Source organism: Platalea leucorodia (assembly GCF_965183815.1).
Source record: "Platalea leucorodia genome assembly, chromosome: 5".
Lineage (NCBI taxonomy): Eukaryota > Metazoa > Chordata > Aves > Pelecaniformes > Threskiornithidae > Platalea > Platalea leucorodia.
In genome coordinates, this window is record NC_138827.1 from 32,694,068 (window position 1) to 32,714,726 (window position 20,659).

Genomic DNA, 20,659 nt, shown 5'->3' on the forward strand with positions numbered 1-20,659 from the left:
AGGACTTAACTGGAGAAATCTACTCCCATGAGCACTCACAAGCACAGGAGAATCCATTTGCAGCCATACTACTGGCCAGGGTCCCAAGACCATACACCTCCCCATGACTGGTAGCACCGATGAAGCTCCAGAGCATCTGCCTCCTCACAGAGCCTTTTCCTCTGGGGCAGGAAACGCCTGCCCAGCCCTTGGCAGTCTGAGATGCTGGAAGAGGCAGTGGAGGCAGCTGCCTCCTCCGGTAGCAATTGCAGCACAATCTTGGACCTTGAGGGCTTTTACCCCCGCGGGGAAAGCAAAGACTAAGCAAAACTATACACTGGGGCTGCCTGTTCCGCCTCTTGGAAATTCAGCCGCCAGTCCCACAGAGCAACAGGAAAAATCACATTCATTTCCACAGAGATGTTATCACCTCAGTCTTGGCATGGGAGAGGCATCTCCGCCCAGCTGTGAGCAAGGGAGTGCATTTTGCTGGCTTTTTTTTATGTAATCAGAACAAATTCCTCGGAGATGAGTCACAGGGTTTCAAGGGTGTCCAGAGAGATGTCAAGCAGGCCTCAAGTGTAAATCAGCGACACACCTTGCCGAGAGGCTGCACGCTCACCAGCAGGCCTGCTCCCCCTGAGGACACCAGGCAAGGGAAAGGGCTTGATGGATGTTCCAGGGAGGCTCCCATGAGCCACACACACACGTGGCACCTCCAGACCCAGGACGCTGCTGGTGTTTACATTTCCTCTGTAAAGACAGTGATGGTTTCAGGGTGGAGCTGGAGTGCTTCCCTGCAGCTGCTCTCCAGGCTTAAACACTGAAGATTTTCGGTCATTCGGGCTGGAGGAGCCTGGCAGTCAGGGAAAAGACTTGAACTTCAGAAACACAGGTTCTGCCCACCAAAGCCTGGTGAAACTGCAGGGGCTCCTGCCTGAGATGTTCGTTATGGTGGAACAGCTGCATCCCATGGCAATTGTTTCAGTGCTGTGATGTTGCTACGTTAAGCAAACCTTTTCCACTCCCCTACCCAGGAACGAGTACTCCAGCCTGCATGGGTCTGCAGGCCAGACAGAGGACAAAGATGATACTTGCATAATTTCAAGGCACAGACTGCTTTAGTAGCTCATTTAGAGGCTGAAATGTAGAGGAGGACCAGGAAAAACTAGACCTGGACACAATCCCGGAGGTCCAAAGTAACACTGAGGAAAGTGCTGTGGATGCTCTTGGGCCTTTGGGTGCCAGAGCAGAAGGAACAGACAAAAACCTTGGCATAGCTTGGCTCTGGGTCAATCTTCTTTCATTAGTGCCAAGAGCAACATCTGGCACAAGGTGCTAATGCAGGGCAGCCTCACGATTTGCAAACCACATGCAGGTCTCCGTTCAAGCAGAGTGTGCAGCGCGCTTCCAGTCTAGACTGAGGCAAATCTCCATTTGTGTGTTCTTTGAGGGCAACTGCAGAAGGCACAACTCAACTATCATGCCCTTCACCTTTCAACTTCACCCTCAGGTGACTAACAATTACCAGCTGGTAATTAATATTAAATGGGAAAGAAAGAAATGCAATCCTCTCTCTGCTCTTCACATTCCACAATATCACAAACAATTTGTCATATTGGGAGGGGCAGAGGCAGGAGGAGCATTAATTATTGATACTCGGGAACAGATGGCTTTTCTTGTACCAGGGCAGCGAAATGTAAGAGGAGCTTGTGGGTGAGGATGTGAGGATTAGATGGGCAGATGCATATCAGATAACCAGCCTTCAAGTGGAACAGGAACCTTCCTCCTAGAACCAGCTCCGCTGGCCTGCAGAGCTATCATCAACAGCCCTGGCTGCAGAAACAAATCCACTGACATCTGCATTAGTGAGGCTTCACCAGAACCTTTCAACGCTCCCTCACCTCCATACAGAACATCCTGGACATGATGACTGACAGCTTCCAGACAGCAAAGGCCTGACAAACCAGGCACCAACCAGTCTCTCTAGGAGACCCTACTGGTTGCATTTCACATGTTCATCCTCATCTACTGCCCTGTGCCATGCAATGGTTTTTCCTGAGACCACATACGGTGTCCAAGAGTGACTCCCTCCTGTCTTCCACTCTTTTCTGCATCCTACTCAGGGTGCTGGCCTCGGGAATCAAGGTCAAAGTGATCTGGACTGGCAACTTCAACCACAGACTGTCATCCAGCTCTTTTTGCCAACTTTTCCCATTGACCCATGTAAAGATCAAGAGCAAGAAGGCTTCATTCTTGTCAGCTCATGTGTAGGTGTCCTTGAGGTCAGAGACACCTACCAGGTTGCAAAACAGGCCTGGCACAGGACACCCGCTGTGAGTGTCCCCATGTTCATGAGCAGACTGTGGGACCGACATCCTTATGAGACAGAAGGAGCAACTGGGCAAGAGTGATTCTCCACCAAAGGCAGCCAATTCACCAGAGTGGACACAGTGGCATCACAGAGACAAAAGCTTTTTCTGAAACTTTCATGAACAGTCTCTGTACCCACTGCTGTAGCCAGGCATCTGCATCCATTTGCACTCTGGTATAGTTGTGACTTTGCTGGAAGACTAAGGAACCAGCTGTACTGACTCAGACCTGGGCCTGGGTAGCCCAGGGTCCTGTCTCAGGCAGTGGTTATAAGCAGACACCCAGGGAAGAGTTAGAAGTGGGCAAGCCAATGATGATACCTCCTCTACTATTGCAAGAATGATATTCCTCAGCTATTTTCCACTCGGGGATTTCACAAGCCAGACACCACCTCTGTACATAGTAACTCAATTCAGTTTTCCTCTCTGGACGTACCCCTTAAATCCTGTAAATGGGCACTCACTTTCCCAGCCAGGACAGATTAAATCCATGGTTATTCCATTCAGCAAGGCAGACTTCCTTGCTACCTCCACAGGCCCAGAAGGTACCTCAGGACCACAACGTCCAGTCCCTTGATATATTGGGGACCTCCTCACAGTCTTTTCCCAAACTCAGTTTGTTCTCTTGGCCTCTGCTGAGAGGTTTTTCCAAAGCCTCATTACTCTGATAATTAGACACGCTCTTCTTATTTCTCAAGCTGACTAATCACTGACTTCTAATTCCTCTCAGTCTGCCTAGGGTCATGTAGCCTGCAGCCTGTAAGAGTCCTAAGACATGTACAATTTTGTGATTTGGAAAAACACAACTTTCCAGCTTCCCTCCTGGCCTGGATCAATGGCAAAGTGCTCGAGGTGAACAAATGCCAAGTGCAAGGAGGCAGCTACTGTCCATGAACAATACAACTTTTCACAATGTTGAGTATGACAGAGAAAGTTTCCCTGCCTAGCAGTCAGTGAAGAGGGGGAAGTAATCTTAGAAAGACTTGGGCCACATCTGTGCTGGGAAAGATTGAGTTCTACCAAAAAAGCAGCAAACTTTCCCACTATAGAAGCTTTGATCAGTGTCCAAGTTTGCTCTAGTTTGGTACAGGAAAGGGACAGACCTGAGTGTCTTTATACTGCTGCATTATACCAACATGAGAGCTTTTGTTCCTCTAAAAATGCTGTTCGCATCTCACTGTGATAGTACCAGAAAATGTTTCTAATGTAGATCTGGCTTTAAAGAGCAATCTCAACAGAGCTGTGATGTGTTTACACTAGCTAATTGCTGCTGAACAGTCAGCTGAGAGCTAACATGTATGGGCTAATCTCACCTCCCCCACATTTCACAGGGGCTGAGGAGGGGATCATCTAGCAAAAGAAGCCTATGGATTAGAGAGCAATACAATGGATCAAAAAAGCAGGAGGAGGCCATACCTTTTCAACCCCAGAGCATAATTGCTCCCTTTCACCCTACTCGAGTTAACATTTATGTGAATCTTTTCCCTGCTGCTCGAAGAAGGAATCACATTATATACACATTCCAGAGAACTTTTCCCAGCAGAAATAACCATTTTTAACACACATTGCGCTTGGGAGAATGTCTAGAATTTTACAGGCAAATGCATGGGTGGAGCTGTGTTTTGACCCATACAGGAAAGCTGTAAGTTGTCAACACCATCCCAGTCAGGCTCTGGAGTCGGGGCGGTCGGCGGGCTTGGGAGGAAGATGTGCTCGGCAGGAGCTCCCTACCTCTTTGATGGCAGACATCTTGATGTTCTCATAGTAGTGCAGCGGTGCATTGGGTGAACTCATGTCATAGCCAAACCCAGCTACCGCCACCTCATCACAGTTGTGGAGCGCCATGGTTATTGCTACGCTTCCCAAGGTGGGGATGTTCTGAGAGGAGAGAAAGCAGGAATGGAAGTCATTAGCAGGTTGCCATTTCTATAATCAAAGATTTCCTCTTACTGCCTCTGCTCACACGGGCACTGCTGCTACTAAGCAGAAACTCAGGAACAGGGTATTTGGCTATATCTGCACATCAGCTGCCCGATGCCAGCTTGCAGGGTCAATAGCCTCCCGACTTGTGAAGAAAATCACACGTTAGTCAGCTTCCTGCAAAGCATCTAGCACAAAAGCAGCAGCTCTTGGTTGAGGCTCTATGACCTGACTCGCCAGGGGAGTATTGCAGGGCAGAGGGATTAATGCAAATGGGCAGACTCCCCTTCTACAACTTTGCTGTCCTGAGAATGGGGCAGCAGACGAGCTGGAGGATGAATCACTGTGGATACGTTAGTTTTCTGAAATTAAAACAGACTAGACAGTGAATTACAATTCTGTGCACATTACTGGCTTCCAGCTAGGCTAAGGAGGAATACTTATCCCAAATGGGCCACCACACAGGAGCAGAAGTGAGGAACAGTACAAACTCTTTATTTTACTGATGGCGAAAGTAGATTAAGGAGGCCGTTAAACAGCTCCGGGAGATGGAGAGGAGATCAGGCAGATCCAGTCAGCAGCATGCACTGAGTCCCCTTCCCTTGCTCAGGGGCACCCCCCCAGGCAAAGGGCACTCTGCCCTGTGCCATACGAGGGTGTTGTATTCATCTGGCTTCTGTGGAGGCCCTGTGGCAGTGGTGCTGTCTGGCTGCAGCTCCTCTTGTGCGTTCAGATGGATATGACCACTGTGATAGACGAGTGTTTCCAGTGTAAAACCCTAGCTCACAGACTCTTCTAGCACCGCGTTAGCCAGATGAATCCAGAGGTAGCTTTACCCCAGGGGCTAGGGAGAGGCTGAGAAATCCACCCACATATCTTATCTTCATTTGTAGAGCATCCAACACTGGCTGTATCAAAAGTATCATGAATTCAGAGGACATGCTCTGACAGTCAGCAAGGGTGACAGCTTCTTAGCTGAGATGTAGAAACCAACTGCACGCTTATATTTTACATTTAAAATGGTTTCCTCTGAACCGGTGAGCAATGCTATTGCATTTTACCTGATGTTCGTAACAGACTGGGAACACAATGTTTTGAGTTTCTGCCTCTCATTCAAAGGAACTGGCTTTTGGCAACACACTGTCTTGCTCACTTCTGATTGCCTGACCAGTCCCAAGACCAACATTTTCCAAGCAAAGAATGCCACACATACCCTAGCTGAGATGCGCAGAGCTGGGAGCACAACCCATGTGCTATGGAGAACTCCACTACAGTGCACTGGAATTACACTAATCTGAAGACAAGTGTGCAAAAACTGCTTATGGCTAAATCACTGAGACACTAAATTCAAACATTTGCAGTGCAACTGTAACAGTGCACATCTGAAATGAAAAGACCTTACTACGTCCTCCTGTGCCAGCTCTAGATGTTAGGAAAAACAGCAGAGTCATTTTGTTCTCACTGCTTAATTTCAATTGATACTCACCACAAACAATATTGGTTTTATTCTGGTTACTTTAATTTTCACTGGTAGCCATAAAATATCAAGGAGGGGTTTAAAAAAAACTGGAAAAGAGTTTATTAGGCAAGGATAAGAAAATTGCCGCAAATTTCAAAATATGCAAGAACATCCTGTCTTCCCAGGCATGGCAGCTCAAATTCAGATATTCTCACTTTATGTTTTACATAGGAGATGACATTCAGATGTCAGTGGAATTGCATCAGCTGGTAAACGGACTTGCCACAAAACCCTTTCCCTCAGCTGAGCTGTAGTTACAGTGTCCAAAACAGTGAGTAAATGGTTACGTGCTTGAGAATGTGTCGTCGTTGGGAATAAGATGGCGTTAACACCACCCACACTTGCACTGGGACCATTCCCACGGTACAGCTCAAGGGAGACACAGGGTCTTTGCCTGGAGGGAATTTCACTGGCCAAGTTAACATTTAAGAGCTAACTTTCTAATGTGAGTCTTACAAACCACAGAGAATTAATCATACTACCCAACCTTACGGGAGGACTGCCAAACCACCATAACTTTCTTTCAAGCATATTCCTATTTCTGTTTGGAGAATAACAGATTACGGAAATTGAAAGTGAACTTTCCTTTGGTCACCAAATATCCGCCTGACTTTTTTCTATGTATAATACCTCCAACAGCCTTTATGGAAAAATAGCAGATAATTTTGTCATCTGCTTCTGTTCTTCAGTAGTTCCTGATATGCCGGTATCTCAGTACTGCCTGCTCCTCTTTCAAAAATCATTAAAATATCAAAGACTACCAAAGACTTCCTAACCACTCTGATTGTAGTAGATGTATCTGGTTTGGTCCCTACAACTGTCAGAAAATCACATTGTGTCCTTAGCAAAATAGTTTTGTCTTGCCCTAAAATCACATTCAGAAACTGATGGTCTGATGGCAGTTTTTAATTAAATGATGCCTTATTGATGTTAGCACCCTCCAATGCTACGGTAACTACAACCTAGTGCATGTTGTCCCCCTTGAAGACAGAGATCTGCAGCCATTCACACCTTCACTGCTGAGATGCAGCCTCACATCCCAGTGCTGCAGTCAGAACCCTGGGGGCTAGAGAGGACCACCTAGAAAATACTGTAAAAATTATTATCCCTGCTATTCACTGAGGGAAGTAACTGTTAGGGCAGCAACTGTTAGGGCAGCACAGGGGTGCTTGCAGAGCCCATCCTTAGTAAACAGCGTGGATAATAGCACCTGCTAAGAGAAGAACAAGTACAAACAGCATGTGCGCCCACATGCGCCTGGATGAAATACACATAACTGGGCATTTGCTCCAAACTACTTATGTGAAAGAAGAAGCAACCATCAGACAGATTAAACAGTAACTGGGGACTTAGAGAGACTTGAAAAAAAAAGGAGACAGCTTGAACAGAAGTATAAAAGAAGCAGGACTGCCGGTTAACTACATGTCATTAGTAAGTCAATATAGTGCTTTGGTCCTGATTTGGTTTAAACTATAGAAGCTGAGCGGTTTTCTCCTGTGACAGCCTGCTGAGCTTCTGCTCCTCCTTCCCTCTGCTGAAAATGAAGCACTGCCTCATATCCAGCTTGTAGCACGGGAAAGAGAAGGCCCTGTAGGATCTGGGGATGTGTCCCAGGCTGTGCTGCAGAGAAGCCAACCCAGCAGCGCTCTCCAGGTCCAGGGGAAAGGGCTCTCCTCTCAGGAGAGAAGTGGCAAATGAGAGGGGACATGTATCAGAGAGAGGAAACAGTTATAATTATTCTCTTGCTGCATCTACACAGCTTCCAAGCTCTCCTGATGGTACAGAGGCATATAAATTAATTTGCTGCTAAGCTCTAATCTGGACTTAATGAACCAGGTACAACCTTCAGGGCAAGTTGGGGGATAGGTCACTCCAAAAGCAGTTAGGCACCATGGACATGGCTGTGCCAAACCTTGCTTGCTATGCCCTGCACGATGCGTCAGTACTATCTCACCACACACACCCTTGTGCCGTGCCCCAAAGACATACCAAAGCAACCACCACACCTCTTGCATTGAGTTATGAAAATAAAAGTCTCTCAAACAACTGAGCAGGCCTCTTGTTATTCTAGGCCATTGCTAAGGAAAAAACCCAAAATCTGAACATCCTACCTCAGAAATAATAATCTGGGGTTGGCCCAGCTCAAAGCCTGTCTTCCTGCTCATGGCCCTCTGTGTGCCTGGGTATTCCTGTACCACCAAGCAATGCTGCTTTCGACCAAATGGTTGAAGAACGGCAACCCAACAGTGGCCAGTGCCGAAAGCAGGAGCCTCCTGGGATGCCTCCCAGCCGCACAAAGACTGGCCAGTGCAGGCGAGGCCGTGGCATGGGGCTGCCTGGAGTGGCCCAGCAGGACTACTGCTCCAGATGTGGCCATGATGAGTTTCTGACCTGAACTGGTGCCCACTAATCAGGGAGAGCTGGGAATGGCAAGACCCCAGAAAGCATTGGCAGTCCTCTCCCCCTGCCAGGTTCCCTGCCACAAGCCTTGAACTTGGCCTTGCAAGCTCTGTACCCTGTACTGGGTCTCATAAGTTTCTGTCCCAGCTGGGGCTCATGGTGGGTACCAGGTTCAGCATCCCCTCTCCAGCACTGGTAAACAACTGCAACGGCAACCGGGAGGATAACGTGGCCTGAACTGGATAACTGGCAGTCCACATTTCCAAGCTTGGCCTGCTTGTCTAAGCCCAAACATCTGGAAAATGTAATATCTAATATAATGCTCCCCAGGGATCAGCCCTTTGCCCGGTCCCATTTGAGAGAACACAGCACACTGACAGATGAGCCAGAGATGACACCAAAAGGCCATCTGACAAACAGAAGCAGCAAACACAGCAGTGGTGAGCGACACATCACTGCAGCAGTGCTGGGCAAAGGCTGCCTGTGCATCCGGAGCCTGGCTCCTTCCAGGGGCCCGCTGGCACATGTCCTCCGTGGGTGAGGTGAGCACATGCATGGTGGACCCTGGGTGAGAAAAGCATAAAGACACGAGAGGCAAAGATCTCTGGTCTTGTGCTGCGCCGGGGATCACTGCAAGCTTTGTGCAGCGCAAACACAGCCAGTCTGCACCACCAGGTCAGGGGACCAGAAATGCCTTTAGCAGTACAGACAGACATAGGACAGGTTCTCCTAACTGCTCCTACACTGTTAACTGCAAGGGGAAGATAAAAGGCTTCCCCTCAAGATGTTGCTGTTTCATCTTCCCTTGGTCCCCCTGAAGAGGCTTTAAAGACTGACTTCTACTCACACAAGAAAAGAAGCCAGTCAGCAGAAATGAACACCAGCCCTCCTTTGGACTTAATGGAGGCTGAGCATCACCTCGTGGGCTTGCGCTGGAGATCCAGCGCTGGCAACTGAACCAGGGGACCGTAACTGCTCTTTGCTTGGTGCATGTGAAAAGCTCTCACTGCTTTTCATTCCATGCCCGGGTCATTCCTGTGTCACTGCCTGCTGGACTGGAAGGAAATGACTGCTGTAAATCTGTTTTTAGAAATATTTGACTCCCTTAATATGTTAAATGAATTCCAGTTATTTATGGGATTTTACTTAGCTCAGGGTAAGACATATTGGATTGTTCAGACTATTCCAATTGTTACCTTTTTCACTAAAAGGGTAAGCATTGCTAAAGAATAAATTCCCTAAAAACAACAATGCAACTAGATATTCAAATTAGTTTGACTACTATATTAATTTATTTGAGGGAAAACTTGAAAAATTGCTCACCTAGGAAAAATTGCTACCTGAGTTTTATCAGTTACAGACCTAATCACCTAACAGCAATAAAGTAAAACCAAAAGAAATACGGATAATAGCCACCACACGCGATACACAAGTCACTGTATTTTCTTTTTGTTCATTAATGTTTGCATAGGAACAAGCCCAAACCTATTCTTTGCTTCCCTTAGCTGGCAAGTTTGGAAATATGGCATAAAAAGCAATTTAGCATCACTTCTTGTGAGCAGACAAGTACCTGCAGAGTGGTCCCTGTCACAGGAGCTTACAACCCACAGTGCTGCTCCCACAGCTACCTCCATCCATGCACAGAATCAGCTGCAATATCGGGCTTCGAAAGACAAAGCAGAGCATCTCCCACACTCTTCCTTCACCTCCCCTACTTATCCCTTGCTGTAAGTGGGAGAAAGCCTCCAGAACTGGCAGTCTGCAGCAGAGCAAAAGGGAAGGGCCAGAGGCCCGTTCCTGGAGACATAACAAGGTAGCTGCCCAGCAGGTTTCCATTCTGCCATTTAACTGCTGAGCTCCTATACGACTTAGCCCAAATCAAATATCTTTAACCACATCTAACCTGATGCACAAGCTCTGATTCACCATTTGCCATAGAGCAGATTCCTGTGCAATGCAGGGAGTACTTCTTAAGGACCTAACAATTTAACAGAGGGCAAGCAAGGGCATGACTTCACCACACGCTAGCTGCTCTGTGGTAACCACATATATGCTTCACCCTATGCTAAATGGGAGTTCATGGCCTACTCTTTCATTGAAAAGTAACCTCAGTTACTTTGCATCTATCATGTGCAGAAGCACGTGGCTGGGCATTTACCAAGAAGCAGCTGGTATGCGTTCACCTGCTACCCTTTAATGGCTTGTCTGACTGTTCATTCCCCAGCAGCTCATGCACTGATCACACTGCAGTAGTAATGGATTGAACAGTCCAGCCCATGAAGCAGGTGTGCTCTCTTGCAAACCCAAAGCTTAACAATGACACGAAGTCTCTATATTTAACTGACTGCACCTGCAGTAGCCCTTTACCTGTCCCTCTACCTGCCTTGAAGATCCTGTCAGAGTGCAAAAAAAGGAGAAGCATGCAACTGGAAAGGATGCAGTGGCATACTGTTCTGCTCCAGCCATCCCCCACCTCTCTTCTGCTCCATAAAGACTCAACAGGTCCCAAGACATGGCCTTCATGCAATGACAGTCCAGCAAGAACAGCCCAGGAGATAAAGCTTGCTGACACCAGGACAACTCAGTACTAATGACAGAAAGGGTCATTATGACCAGCCAGGGGAGCTGAAAAACTGCAAGGAGCAAAGGGTCACCACTGGCATCTTCAGAAAGGCTGCCTGCCCAGAGGCAAAACCACATAACAGCAAAGAGAAGCCCTGGGGCAGGATGTGCTAACACTCCAGCATCAGAGGTTAATTCCTGAGTGCATGAGGGCTGTCAGCACTCTGCAGAGGTGCTAATCCATGGCCGGGTGCCTGATGCAGCCTGACTAGCACCTCCTGCACGTGGCTCCTCCTTCATCAAGTTGGTCCTGAGGCTGGGTGAAGTCCAGAGGAGGATGCTTCATCTCTTTAGTAAGAGGTCTATAGATTCAGCTGTTTCCAGTACACAAACAAACCAAAGGCTTATGGTTTTGGGCAGCAGAGCTTAATCTCATAAGAAGTGAAATCATAAGCAGTTCCATGGATGCTCAGCACCAGCAGACAGAGAGAAACAAACACCACAGTCTGCACTGGAGTCCTCAGAGTCCCAACAATTTGTGCAATCTGAAATGTTCTCCTGGCCACCTCACACCACAATTGGGTCTCCCAGAGGAGCCAGAAAGCCACTGCTCCAATGGCTCTGAGCACTACTGGGTGGATAGGACTATTCACTACACAGCAAAAAGCACCATGGCAATAACCATCCCTAGTGTTGTACATGCAACAGGAACGATGCCTCTGAACTGATGTTCATGCTTGTCCCCCAGTAAGTTGTCTGCAGCGTAAGGTACGTTATTGCATGCCTGAACTACCAGCTGCAATACCAGTGATGTCTGGTTTCAAGCCCAAAAGACCTGTATACACAGAACTTCTACCTAAACATAAATCACATACATACACCTTTGGCTAGTGAGACAGCCAAGCCTGCACCCTACTCCTTAAGAGGATTCTTTAATCAAAGAGAGGATCTTTACTAGCTTGTTTCTTTCATGCTAAACCATCTTCAGGCATTAACATTTAATTTTCCCCAGACACCGCTAGGACCCTAAACTAAAGTTTTTCTTTATCATCAGCTTATCCCAAGAAAAGAGAAGTCCACATGCAGTAGGAAACAGCTCTCCCTCTTCTTAAGACTTCAGTAAATGGACTGAGGAAACTCCTGAAAAGCTTTACTGGTCCCAGAGAGAAGTCACTGTTCATTGTGGGTGACCAGTTTTGCTCCTTGCTCAGACTTTCAGCTACTAATGCCACAAGTGCAATCAGAATGCACATTTGAGTTGTACCCCCCTACTGTCTTCCAGAACCATCTGGCCCAAATTATATTATCAAAGCAAAGGATGTTACTACATTTGCCCTTTACTGAATCCTGGGAAAAACGCTTTGAGATCAGCCCCAAACTATTTTACTAGCTCTCCTCAACCTTGCTGAAAAAGCCCCCAAATTACAAAGTTAATTGGCAGCACATTGTTACCATATGTGGTGTGCAAGAGAAGCACTGAAGTTTATTTAGGCATCAGAACCAAAAAGAGTGGAATATTACTGTTCTTTATGAGGATTTCGTGTTGGCCTTGATTGCTAAGGCATCCCCAGCCTTGATCCTCCTGTGTGTAGCCTGCCCAACATACCACAGCATGGGGCACCAATCTGCCCCCATCCCAGTTCCCCGGGAGAAACTCAGGACACATACTGTTTGCTGTACTTTAGCTTACTAGACCTCAGCATTTTCCTTTTCCATGTTCGTATGCTTCTCTCTTGAGTGAAGTTTTCCAGGCTGTCTCGCATCTCTAAGGCATGAACCTGAACCCAACCAGCTATGCTCTGCAGCTGCTGGGTCACACTGTCTCCTGTGGAGCAATTCTCCTTGCTCTAGCTGCCTCACTCATCTTGCTGGATCTATCTCAAATCTTTAATGAGTTGGATTCTTGGTCTATGATTTCCACTCTTCCCATTTAAACTCTCAGTGAAAAAAGGTCTGTAGCAAGTTTGTATCACCAGGATCCTACTCAGACTCTTCTTCCCTCTTTACACTGGCAGCAGTAGCTTCTGTTGGAGCCTTGGCACTGATGCAACAGCATTCACTAAAGCCTGAAGTCCCAGCAGCTCTATGACAGGAGTCCATAGTTGATGTCTGCAGTAAAATTTGCACCCACGTGCTGGAAATATTCTCCCTCTGTTTTTAAACTCTGACACAATCACTATATTAGAGCGTCATTGCACAGACAGCACAGGGTATACTAACGTCCCAGCTCCACAGATGCACCTGCAGAGCTCCTGTTGCCCCATCTGAAGGAATGAACTACAATTTACACACTCTAGCAGGGGTCATTGGCAAAGATTGCTTGCCTTAAAGCTCCATAAACTATTTTTAAATGCTCAAATGGGCTTTCATGAAGTGAAACATCAGGTTTCAATTAAGATGCCTTCATTTCCCAACCTGATGTGTGTTAAACAACCTATCAAAACCTCATAAAGTTCAGTTCACAGCATTTTCATTTCCGGATTCTCTCTTCTCCTCTCAGCTTAAGTAATATCTTGTGTATTAAAATAACGTGTTTAAAAATAAAAACAAATCTGGAGAAAATAAAGGCAAAAGTCTGATGATTTTTGTCCTTTACTGGGGCAGCAGTCCTGATTTTCTGGAAGACAAATCAATATCACATCATTCTAAGGGTAAGTTCTGAAGAATGCAGAGAGGTGAAGTAAGTTACCTCCTAGCTGATGGGAATATTTGGGATAAGATACCTTCAGTGCACAGAGCAAAAATCCAGCGCTTCCAGAATCCCATGACAGCTTCTGTACGTACATATGCAGCAATGCATTTCACAAAAGACCCATTCTATGTGGCTGAATCTTGAACACCGCATTTTAAAAAGTGAATTTCTTATCTCCAGGCACCCACCCATCTGATCTGCACAAAACAAACGTCTCTAATATTTCTGAAGACTTCATCATATAATTAGAGCATGGAAAATGAGGCACTATTGTCTAGTCCAAATCCATGCTGCGACATGGCAAATCTCCTGTACTGATAACAATGGCAGGACAATGCCAGGGGCAGAGCAAGCAGACCTTGTCCAGCAAAAGTGCGTCTCTCTGGGTTTGTCAGCTGTGCTAATGTGCCCCAAAATGTCACGTGGTCTCTGTCAACAACTGTATCACATGTGTACGTGAGTAATTTACCCACCCAAGTAATACTTTCTCTAATGGTTGATGTATTAGGTAGGGCAAATATAAATAGGTTCTGAGGACAGCGTTGCGGTGTGAGATAATCCAGAAAACCCAAGTCACCACCTACTCCACGCTAACACTTCAAAAAGTTGCACTGGGGGTGAGAGATATGAGAATGACCATGAAGTATTGTTAATAACTGTGACCTAAAACTGTATTTTGCGTTGTTTTCTTTTGTAAGCTGTTGCATCTAAAACTTGTCGCTCTGAGATCAGAATTTCTTACCAAAGGCCTCATAGAACAAACCTTTACCTTCTTTTACTATAAGCCTGGGATGTAAATTTACAGTTGCTTTCAAGGCACTGCTGAAATGTTGATGATCCCCCAGAAAATCCTCAGTGTGTTCCAAAGAAGGATCTTGCCTTGGCCTGAAGGAGGCTGAGCACTGCCACCATAACAGAGCCAAAGTCCCTTCCCTTCAATGTCCAACAGCAGAGGCCCAAAGGAAAAGCAAGAACAGCGTAAGCCTACTCTGCTGCTTGGTCTCTCGTCCTTCCCCGTGGTTTCGCTTGCTTCACTTTATACCTACCCCTCTGCCCATCAGGCCGTTGTTGAAAGGCAGTCCGATGAAGCTGAAAGCTGCCTCCTGGATGAAGTAGGGATTCAGGATACGTATCTCATGAGGTTCTCTTGGGACACGGGTTGCCACTGACTTCCAAAAGCCATCAGAGGCACTCTGGTAACAAAAAAAGAAAAAAAAAAAAAAAAGAAAGATAAAACAACAAACACAATTATATACAAAAGATAGCAGACCGCTATTATTCTTTAAAAAATAATAATTAAAATGCACTACAGGCAGCAGTTCCCGCTGTCCCTGCTCACTGCCACAAGGCACCAGTATAAGGTTGTAGTGGGGGGTGCATCCTGGAGGGGTGACAGCAGCATGCGCAGATGCACTTGAGCTAGTCTGGATGACAAGCGTGAGGAAGACAAAGAGGCCTGGGCTTCAGCATGAAAGACCCCCTCCCTGGTGCCATCTTTTCACTCTTATTGGCACTTTAGCTAGTTTGGTTAATGGCTTGAGCATTCCAGCACGCTCTGTGATCACTCCCATCTGCCTCCGAGGGGATGTACCCTTGGATAGCAAAAGCTTTTAAGAACATTCAAAGAGCTAAAAATGACTGTACAGCTCTACTTTCAGGGCGAGCTACGTGCTTCCCACTTTATTCTAGATTTATCCTCTTCTGTTAGGTTTTATGTGAATTAAGGTGTAAGCTTATAAAGGTGCCATCTTGTCTTGTGAAGAGTCATGCATGTTCATGGTACAAGGGGAAAAACAACTAAGTATGTCCTTTACGTTTACCCAATAGATATGGTTTTTAATTAAAGCCTTCACCCTGCAAACATGGGAGAACACTGGCCTTGATTACTACTGCCCTGCTAGACAGCCCTGCCCAGAGAGGGGCTCATGCCCTTCTGCCACATTACTTTCTATCATTGCTCCTGCTGGTCGAGATGTTAGCGGGTATAGCACGTACCGCCCTCAAAATAACCGGAGGCTCCGTGTTCACAGGACTTACAAAACAATTACGTTCTGACGTTTCACTTCTGTTTGGGTTAAAAATTCAGAACAAGGCACAGGGAGGATGACAGGAATTTTAATCTGCTAACCAACAGCTTTGGCAGGGTAATCTGATTGAATACCTCCTTCTCGCAGCACTGAGCCATCTTCCCTGCGATCTCCATGACAAGCAACAGAGGCAGACATTATACCGTACATAAAAAGCACGTGTTTTGGAAGTCATTATTTACACCAGTTTTGGGTTGCTTGCACCTTAACAGCGACTTTACAGTTGCTTTCAAGGCACTGCCAAAAATGTTGATGATCCCCTGTAAAATCCTCAGGAGCCTCCCCTGCCCAGTAGCAATTACCCCTGTAATGATCGACAGTAATTCTGCTGCAGCTGAATTTGAGATCCTGAAGAATCAAACTTTGGTAGATGGCTCTTGCTACAAAAAGGCATTAACACAGCAAATTCGATGAGGGCATACACTGTTATCCAAACCAACAGTGTAAGACAGCCAAATGCCATTGCTGCCCGGTTTTGATCCCACGTCCCCCCTCAAAGCTGCCGAAACATAACACACTTTTGCTCACCAGGGCAAGGATCCTGTGAGTTTAAGTTTGCATTTTGACAATGGCAAAGTCTTCCCAGGACTCTAAATGGAAAAAAAATCCTAAATAACACTCATGTTCTTTCATCATAGTTGAATTAGAAAGAACGCCTGGTGTCAAAGCAGTCTAACGCTTTCTATTATCATATGACATTTTCAGCCACTGAGTGATCCCACCATTTAAAAAAAAAATTAGGAAAAAAAAAATCAACTTTACAAATGTTAATAAAGTCCAAAATCCATTTGACCAAGGGATTTGAGGGATTTGGTATGTCAGCTGAGCTTTGCCTGCTTGTGAAAATTCATTAAACATTGGATAAATATTAAACCTTTGGAATTTCCTAAAGGCACATGTAAAGCAGAGGCCTTTCAGTTCCAAGGGAGGGGGGGCGGGGGGGGGGGAGAAGGAAAAAAAAAAATATCACAGATTCCACTTGCATTAAGCACGCTCCAGGTCTCACAGAAATGATGATGATAAACAAAAATCTTGAACAGCTACTCATTCAGTGAAACCATCTTATCATGGGTTTAAGCAGGCACACCCTGGAAAAATAGTGTGTGACCTTGAAACTAAAATAAATTTATAAGTTCAATTACTATTTCACGTGCAACTCTAAATATGGCATTGCCTGAATTTTGCAAACAATTCAAACCAAAGGTCTGCAAGCTATTTAAAGCAGACAAAAGCTGCCTTTTATTTGGACTCACACTTCATGGAGATTCTACATAAGTTCTGGGATTTAAGTAGGTTTTACATGGCTTTTACATTACACACAAAGCATTAAAGAGAAAAGAAAAAGAAGAAAGATTACAAGCATTTGAGACTTTTATTCTTTGCCATTGCTTGAGCTGTTCAGAAAGAGATAACTACACGTATCACAGTTGCCCATTTTCCCAGTGCTGGGTGAACCACCAGGACCATAGCTGGGCTCCTCTCAGCCAGCTTGATGCCAGTGCAAAATAAACGTGGACACTATCCCTAGCTGGGAATACAACCTGTCCGCTTTGGTCCCTTCTGTGGAGCTGTTTCTCCTGTCATTCACCCAGACTATTTCCCTAAGCATTTTCCTCAGCTATCACACTGCTCTGAAATTGCTCTGGTTTCTCCCTTCTGTCTCATTTCTATTTGCTCTGTGTTCTTCCCTGTAACTTTTCTGGGAAGTTCCCCTGAGATTATTATTGAGGGACACCTGGGGTAATTTTTCATTTCGGTGTGTTTTCCCTCTGTAGTTTCTAAAACAATCGTAGGGAGAAACGTGGAGCTTCAGCAGACAGCTCTCATACTTCCACCTATACAGTAGGGAAAGCCCTGTATAGGGCTAAAGAACTAAAAACTGTTTTCCTGGCTTATAATTACTGAAATTCTCAGCCTTGTGGTTTGGCTCTACAAACCCTGTACTTTTGAGCTACATCTCAAGCCTTGTGGTTTTGTTCTGCAGCTTGTCACTGGCAAGCTACAAAACGCAGCACCACCACAACTGCAAGCCCCGGGAGGCTGCTCCCCTGACGCAACCCCCTCGGGAGCCGCGGCGTCGGCAGCGCAGCCCCTTCCAAGGCTCTGCGCTACCGCTGATGCTCGGCCGCGGGCCGCTGCTACGCCTGGTGTGGATGTTCAGTCTGATCGGACACAGATGTTCAGCGAGGTTTCCAAAGCAATTACGTCCCGTCGGGGAAGGCTGTCCCTTTTTATGCTGGGAGGAGACAGGCAGCCACCCGAGGGGCAGCAGGCACTGGGAGGGAAGGCACGCTTTTCCTGCCAGATTCGGGAGCTCAGACTCACAGTTTGAGGCTGGGGGCATCCCCTGTTCTCCGCTACAGTGACTAAGCCTGCAGTGCTTAAGGGTGGGCCTCTGAAGATGCAATATCTCCCTATAATGATAATAAGCCAGAAAGCGAGTCTGAAAACTGCTTAGGCAATGTTCCCTCAGTACGTCATCACCTCCTGGCGTCGAGGTGGAAACCACAGGGTCCAGGCTGGAAATCAGGTTTCCCCGCGTTAAGTTCCCACCTTTACTATTTGTTGATATTACTGTGCAACTGGAGCCTCAGTCACAGATCAGCGTTCACAGTGCCAAGGGCTGTCAAAAAGAGCTTACAGTATAAGCATAAAGAAACTAGCAACACAGAGAGGCAGACAGGAGAACACGAGTGAAGAGCAATTCTCTGAGGGCCACAGCATTTTTGAGCAATCTTGGAGTATTTTCAAAATTGTATAATTGTAAAGGACATCACTAAAGGCTTTAGAGGAGACTATTTAAAAAGTAGAAAGAATTTAGATGGGCCAAGGCTTTCAAGCCAGTCTCTTGTACAGCTTTCATCCAGGGAGAGAGGCAGAAATATCCTCTCTAGAGACACCACTCCAGGAATAAACGGGTATAGACATGACAGACCAGAGATGGCAGGTTATCAGGAAGGGATAAAAAAATGGCAGGGCTCACCTAATACCTACCCGGACAAGACAATCCTGCTATAATTCCTCATTCTGTCCATTTGCAGAACACTGAAGGGTAATTGGGACAGCTGGTTGTAAGCTATTTTTGTCTCCATTCAGTTTTCCATCTCCTGTTCTCAGATTTACCAAGGTGAATCACAATATATGCTAAAATAAAATGTGGAAACTCAGAGCCTTAGCCAAGAAGCACACCTCAATAGAAGTCACAAACAGCTCGAAGCAGGCCAAGTCTCCCAGAATAACAACATTTCTAATATACTAGGCAAAATGAGGGGTAATGCTATTGGATCCTGATGACATGGATGCTGCCTCTTCTGTACCTCTGTGAGACTGCTGGATTTAGGAGTACGAGCAGCATTGCTCTGGAAGACTTCTAAGTTCGACAGGAAGGGGACAGGGAGATTGCGAAGGTCAGTTAAGCACAACGCAAAGTTGAATAAAGTCTAGGTATGCAATACGCTGCTGCAAAGCAACAAGAAAGATGAAAAGACTGGAGAGAGAACCTGTGGTAAATGGAGATTATTGCTCTTTCAAACTCTGATAACACCAGAAATGGAGAGGAAGAAGGGCATGAGGGAAAGAAAAAGCCAGGGGATGACATACCAGTCACAAGACCTCACCGTGCCTGGGAACACAGAGTTCACTGGGATGTCTGCCCCCACCTAGGCTGGAATGCGGTTTATTCTATGCCTGTCATCCACAAGCACTCACTGTCACACAAACACAGGGTACAGCAGGACTGCTGCAATCCATCCGCAGAGGCTTTTGAAAGGTTTCTCCTCAGGCGTAACTGGATTAGATGTGGAAGGTGTGTTTCTGCTAGAAAATAACCATCTTATCAGCCAATGCTGCATTTCTCAGCGGTCAAGTAGACACGGAGGCCTAGAAAATGCTCTTCTGTAAGTGGTAATATAAATGAAGTTGCATCATTTGCATTGATTATCAAAGCAACAAGGAATTTTTAGCAACAAGAACAGGGGTGCTGAGAGCCTGCAGTCTGGGTTGATGGTCAACTGCCAGACCCACTAGCCCACACTTCAAATATATTTACCCAGCCTTCTCAAAGTCATGGAGAACCCCTCACCACCCTCTATACATGGCTCCAATGGCCAGCACTTGTTCTGAATTTCCCTATCTTCAGTTTCTAGAGTCTAGAAATGCCCTAGAGTCTAGAGCACTCTGTTCCACTCTTATCTGCCCTACTGAAAAACTCTTACTCTGCCTGAAGCAGGAGCATTGCAGATTGTGCTGAAGCCTCTCCCTCATCTTCTCGTTGTCCCGCTGCCAAAAGAGATGCAGCTCTTGGACTAGTCAACAATATGATACTTCTAATCTTTTATAATTTTTGTTTCTTCTCTCTGAATACCCTTCCACTGACCAATGGTAAAATCAAATGGTTGTAATTTCTCAGTCCATTCCCCTGTCAGTATTCCCAATCTCCCAACAGCCTCACAGCACCCAAGAGAACTCCTGACAGTTGTAAACCCCCCAGATTTAGCTTTTACTAAAGTGTCTCAGTGCAAAACCCAAACGCATTTTCTACCTGTTGTTTTCAGTGGCAAAGAGCAGCAAAGCATGATGGAGACAAAAGCACCTATTCATACATGGTACTACTAGAGCTTTTTTTTAAAAGCAGAAATCTAACTATGCTTCTTCATTGGTTTATTTGAGCTAATAATACTTCACTACATTGGCTAAAGATTAGTTTCTTTAGGCTTGATAACCAGGTGGAAAAACACAAGAGAAGGGAAACTTAAATCCAAGTAGTGGTTGCGGACTTTAGCGCTAGACATATGAACTACATGGCACCCTGGCTACACATGAAACGGGCAGCTGCCCTGTCCACAGCCACCAGCTCAGAAAGCAGCAACCTCAATGGTGACAAAAGCCAGCTGGGACGTGAGGGTGGCACTGGTGCGTTACACACCAGGTCAGTTTGCTAAAACATAGCAATGTGCTCTTTCCCGCGGCTGTCAGTAGAAAGTTTCTGCCCTGTTTACCTGCAAGCATATATTATGAATAAGCAGAAAAGCATATACAAATCGGCCTCTTGAATTTCAAACTTCATTTGATCTATATAACTTTCAGTGCCACAGCTAACTTACAGACAGACATGAGCCTCCTGTGTTGC

The 20,659-nt window shown here is 46.1% G+C and overlaps 1 protein-coding gene across 4 annotated transcripts in view; it reads right to left on the minus strand.

Annotated features, from left to right (window-relative positions):
- ST3GAL3 (ST3 beta-galactoside alpha-2,3-sialyltransferase 3) overlaps nucleotides 1-20,659 on the minus strand; it is a 184,685-nt gene that overhangs the window by 10,461 nt on the left and 153,565 nt on the right. For all 4 annotated transcript variants that reach the window (XM_082311506.1, XM_082311508.1, XM_082311507.1 and 1 more), the window contains 2 exons: nucleotides 14,491-14,637; nucleotides 4,083-4,229 (listed from right to left, as the gene is read on the minus strand). In XM_082311506.1, the coding sequence (XP_082167632.1) occupies nucleotides 4,083-4,229; nucleotides 14,491-14,637 (294 nt within the window). The remainder of the gene's footprint in view (nucleotides 1-4,082; nucleotides 4,230-14,490; nucleotides 14,638-20,659) is intronic.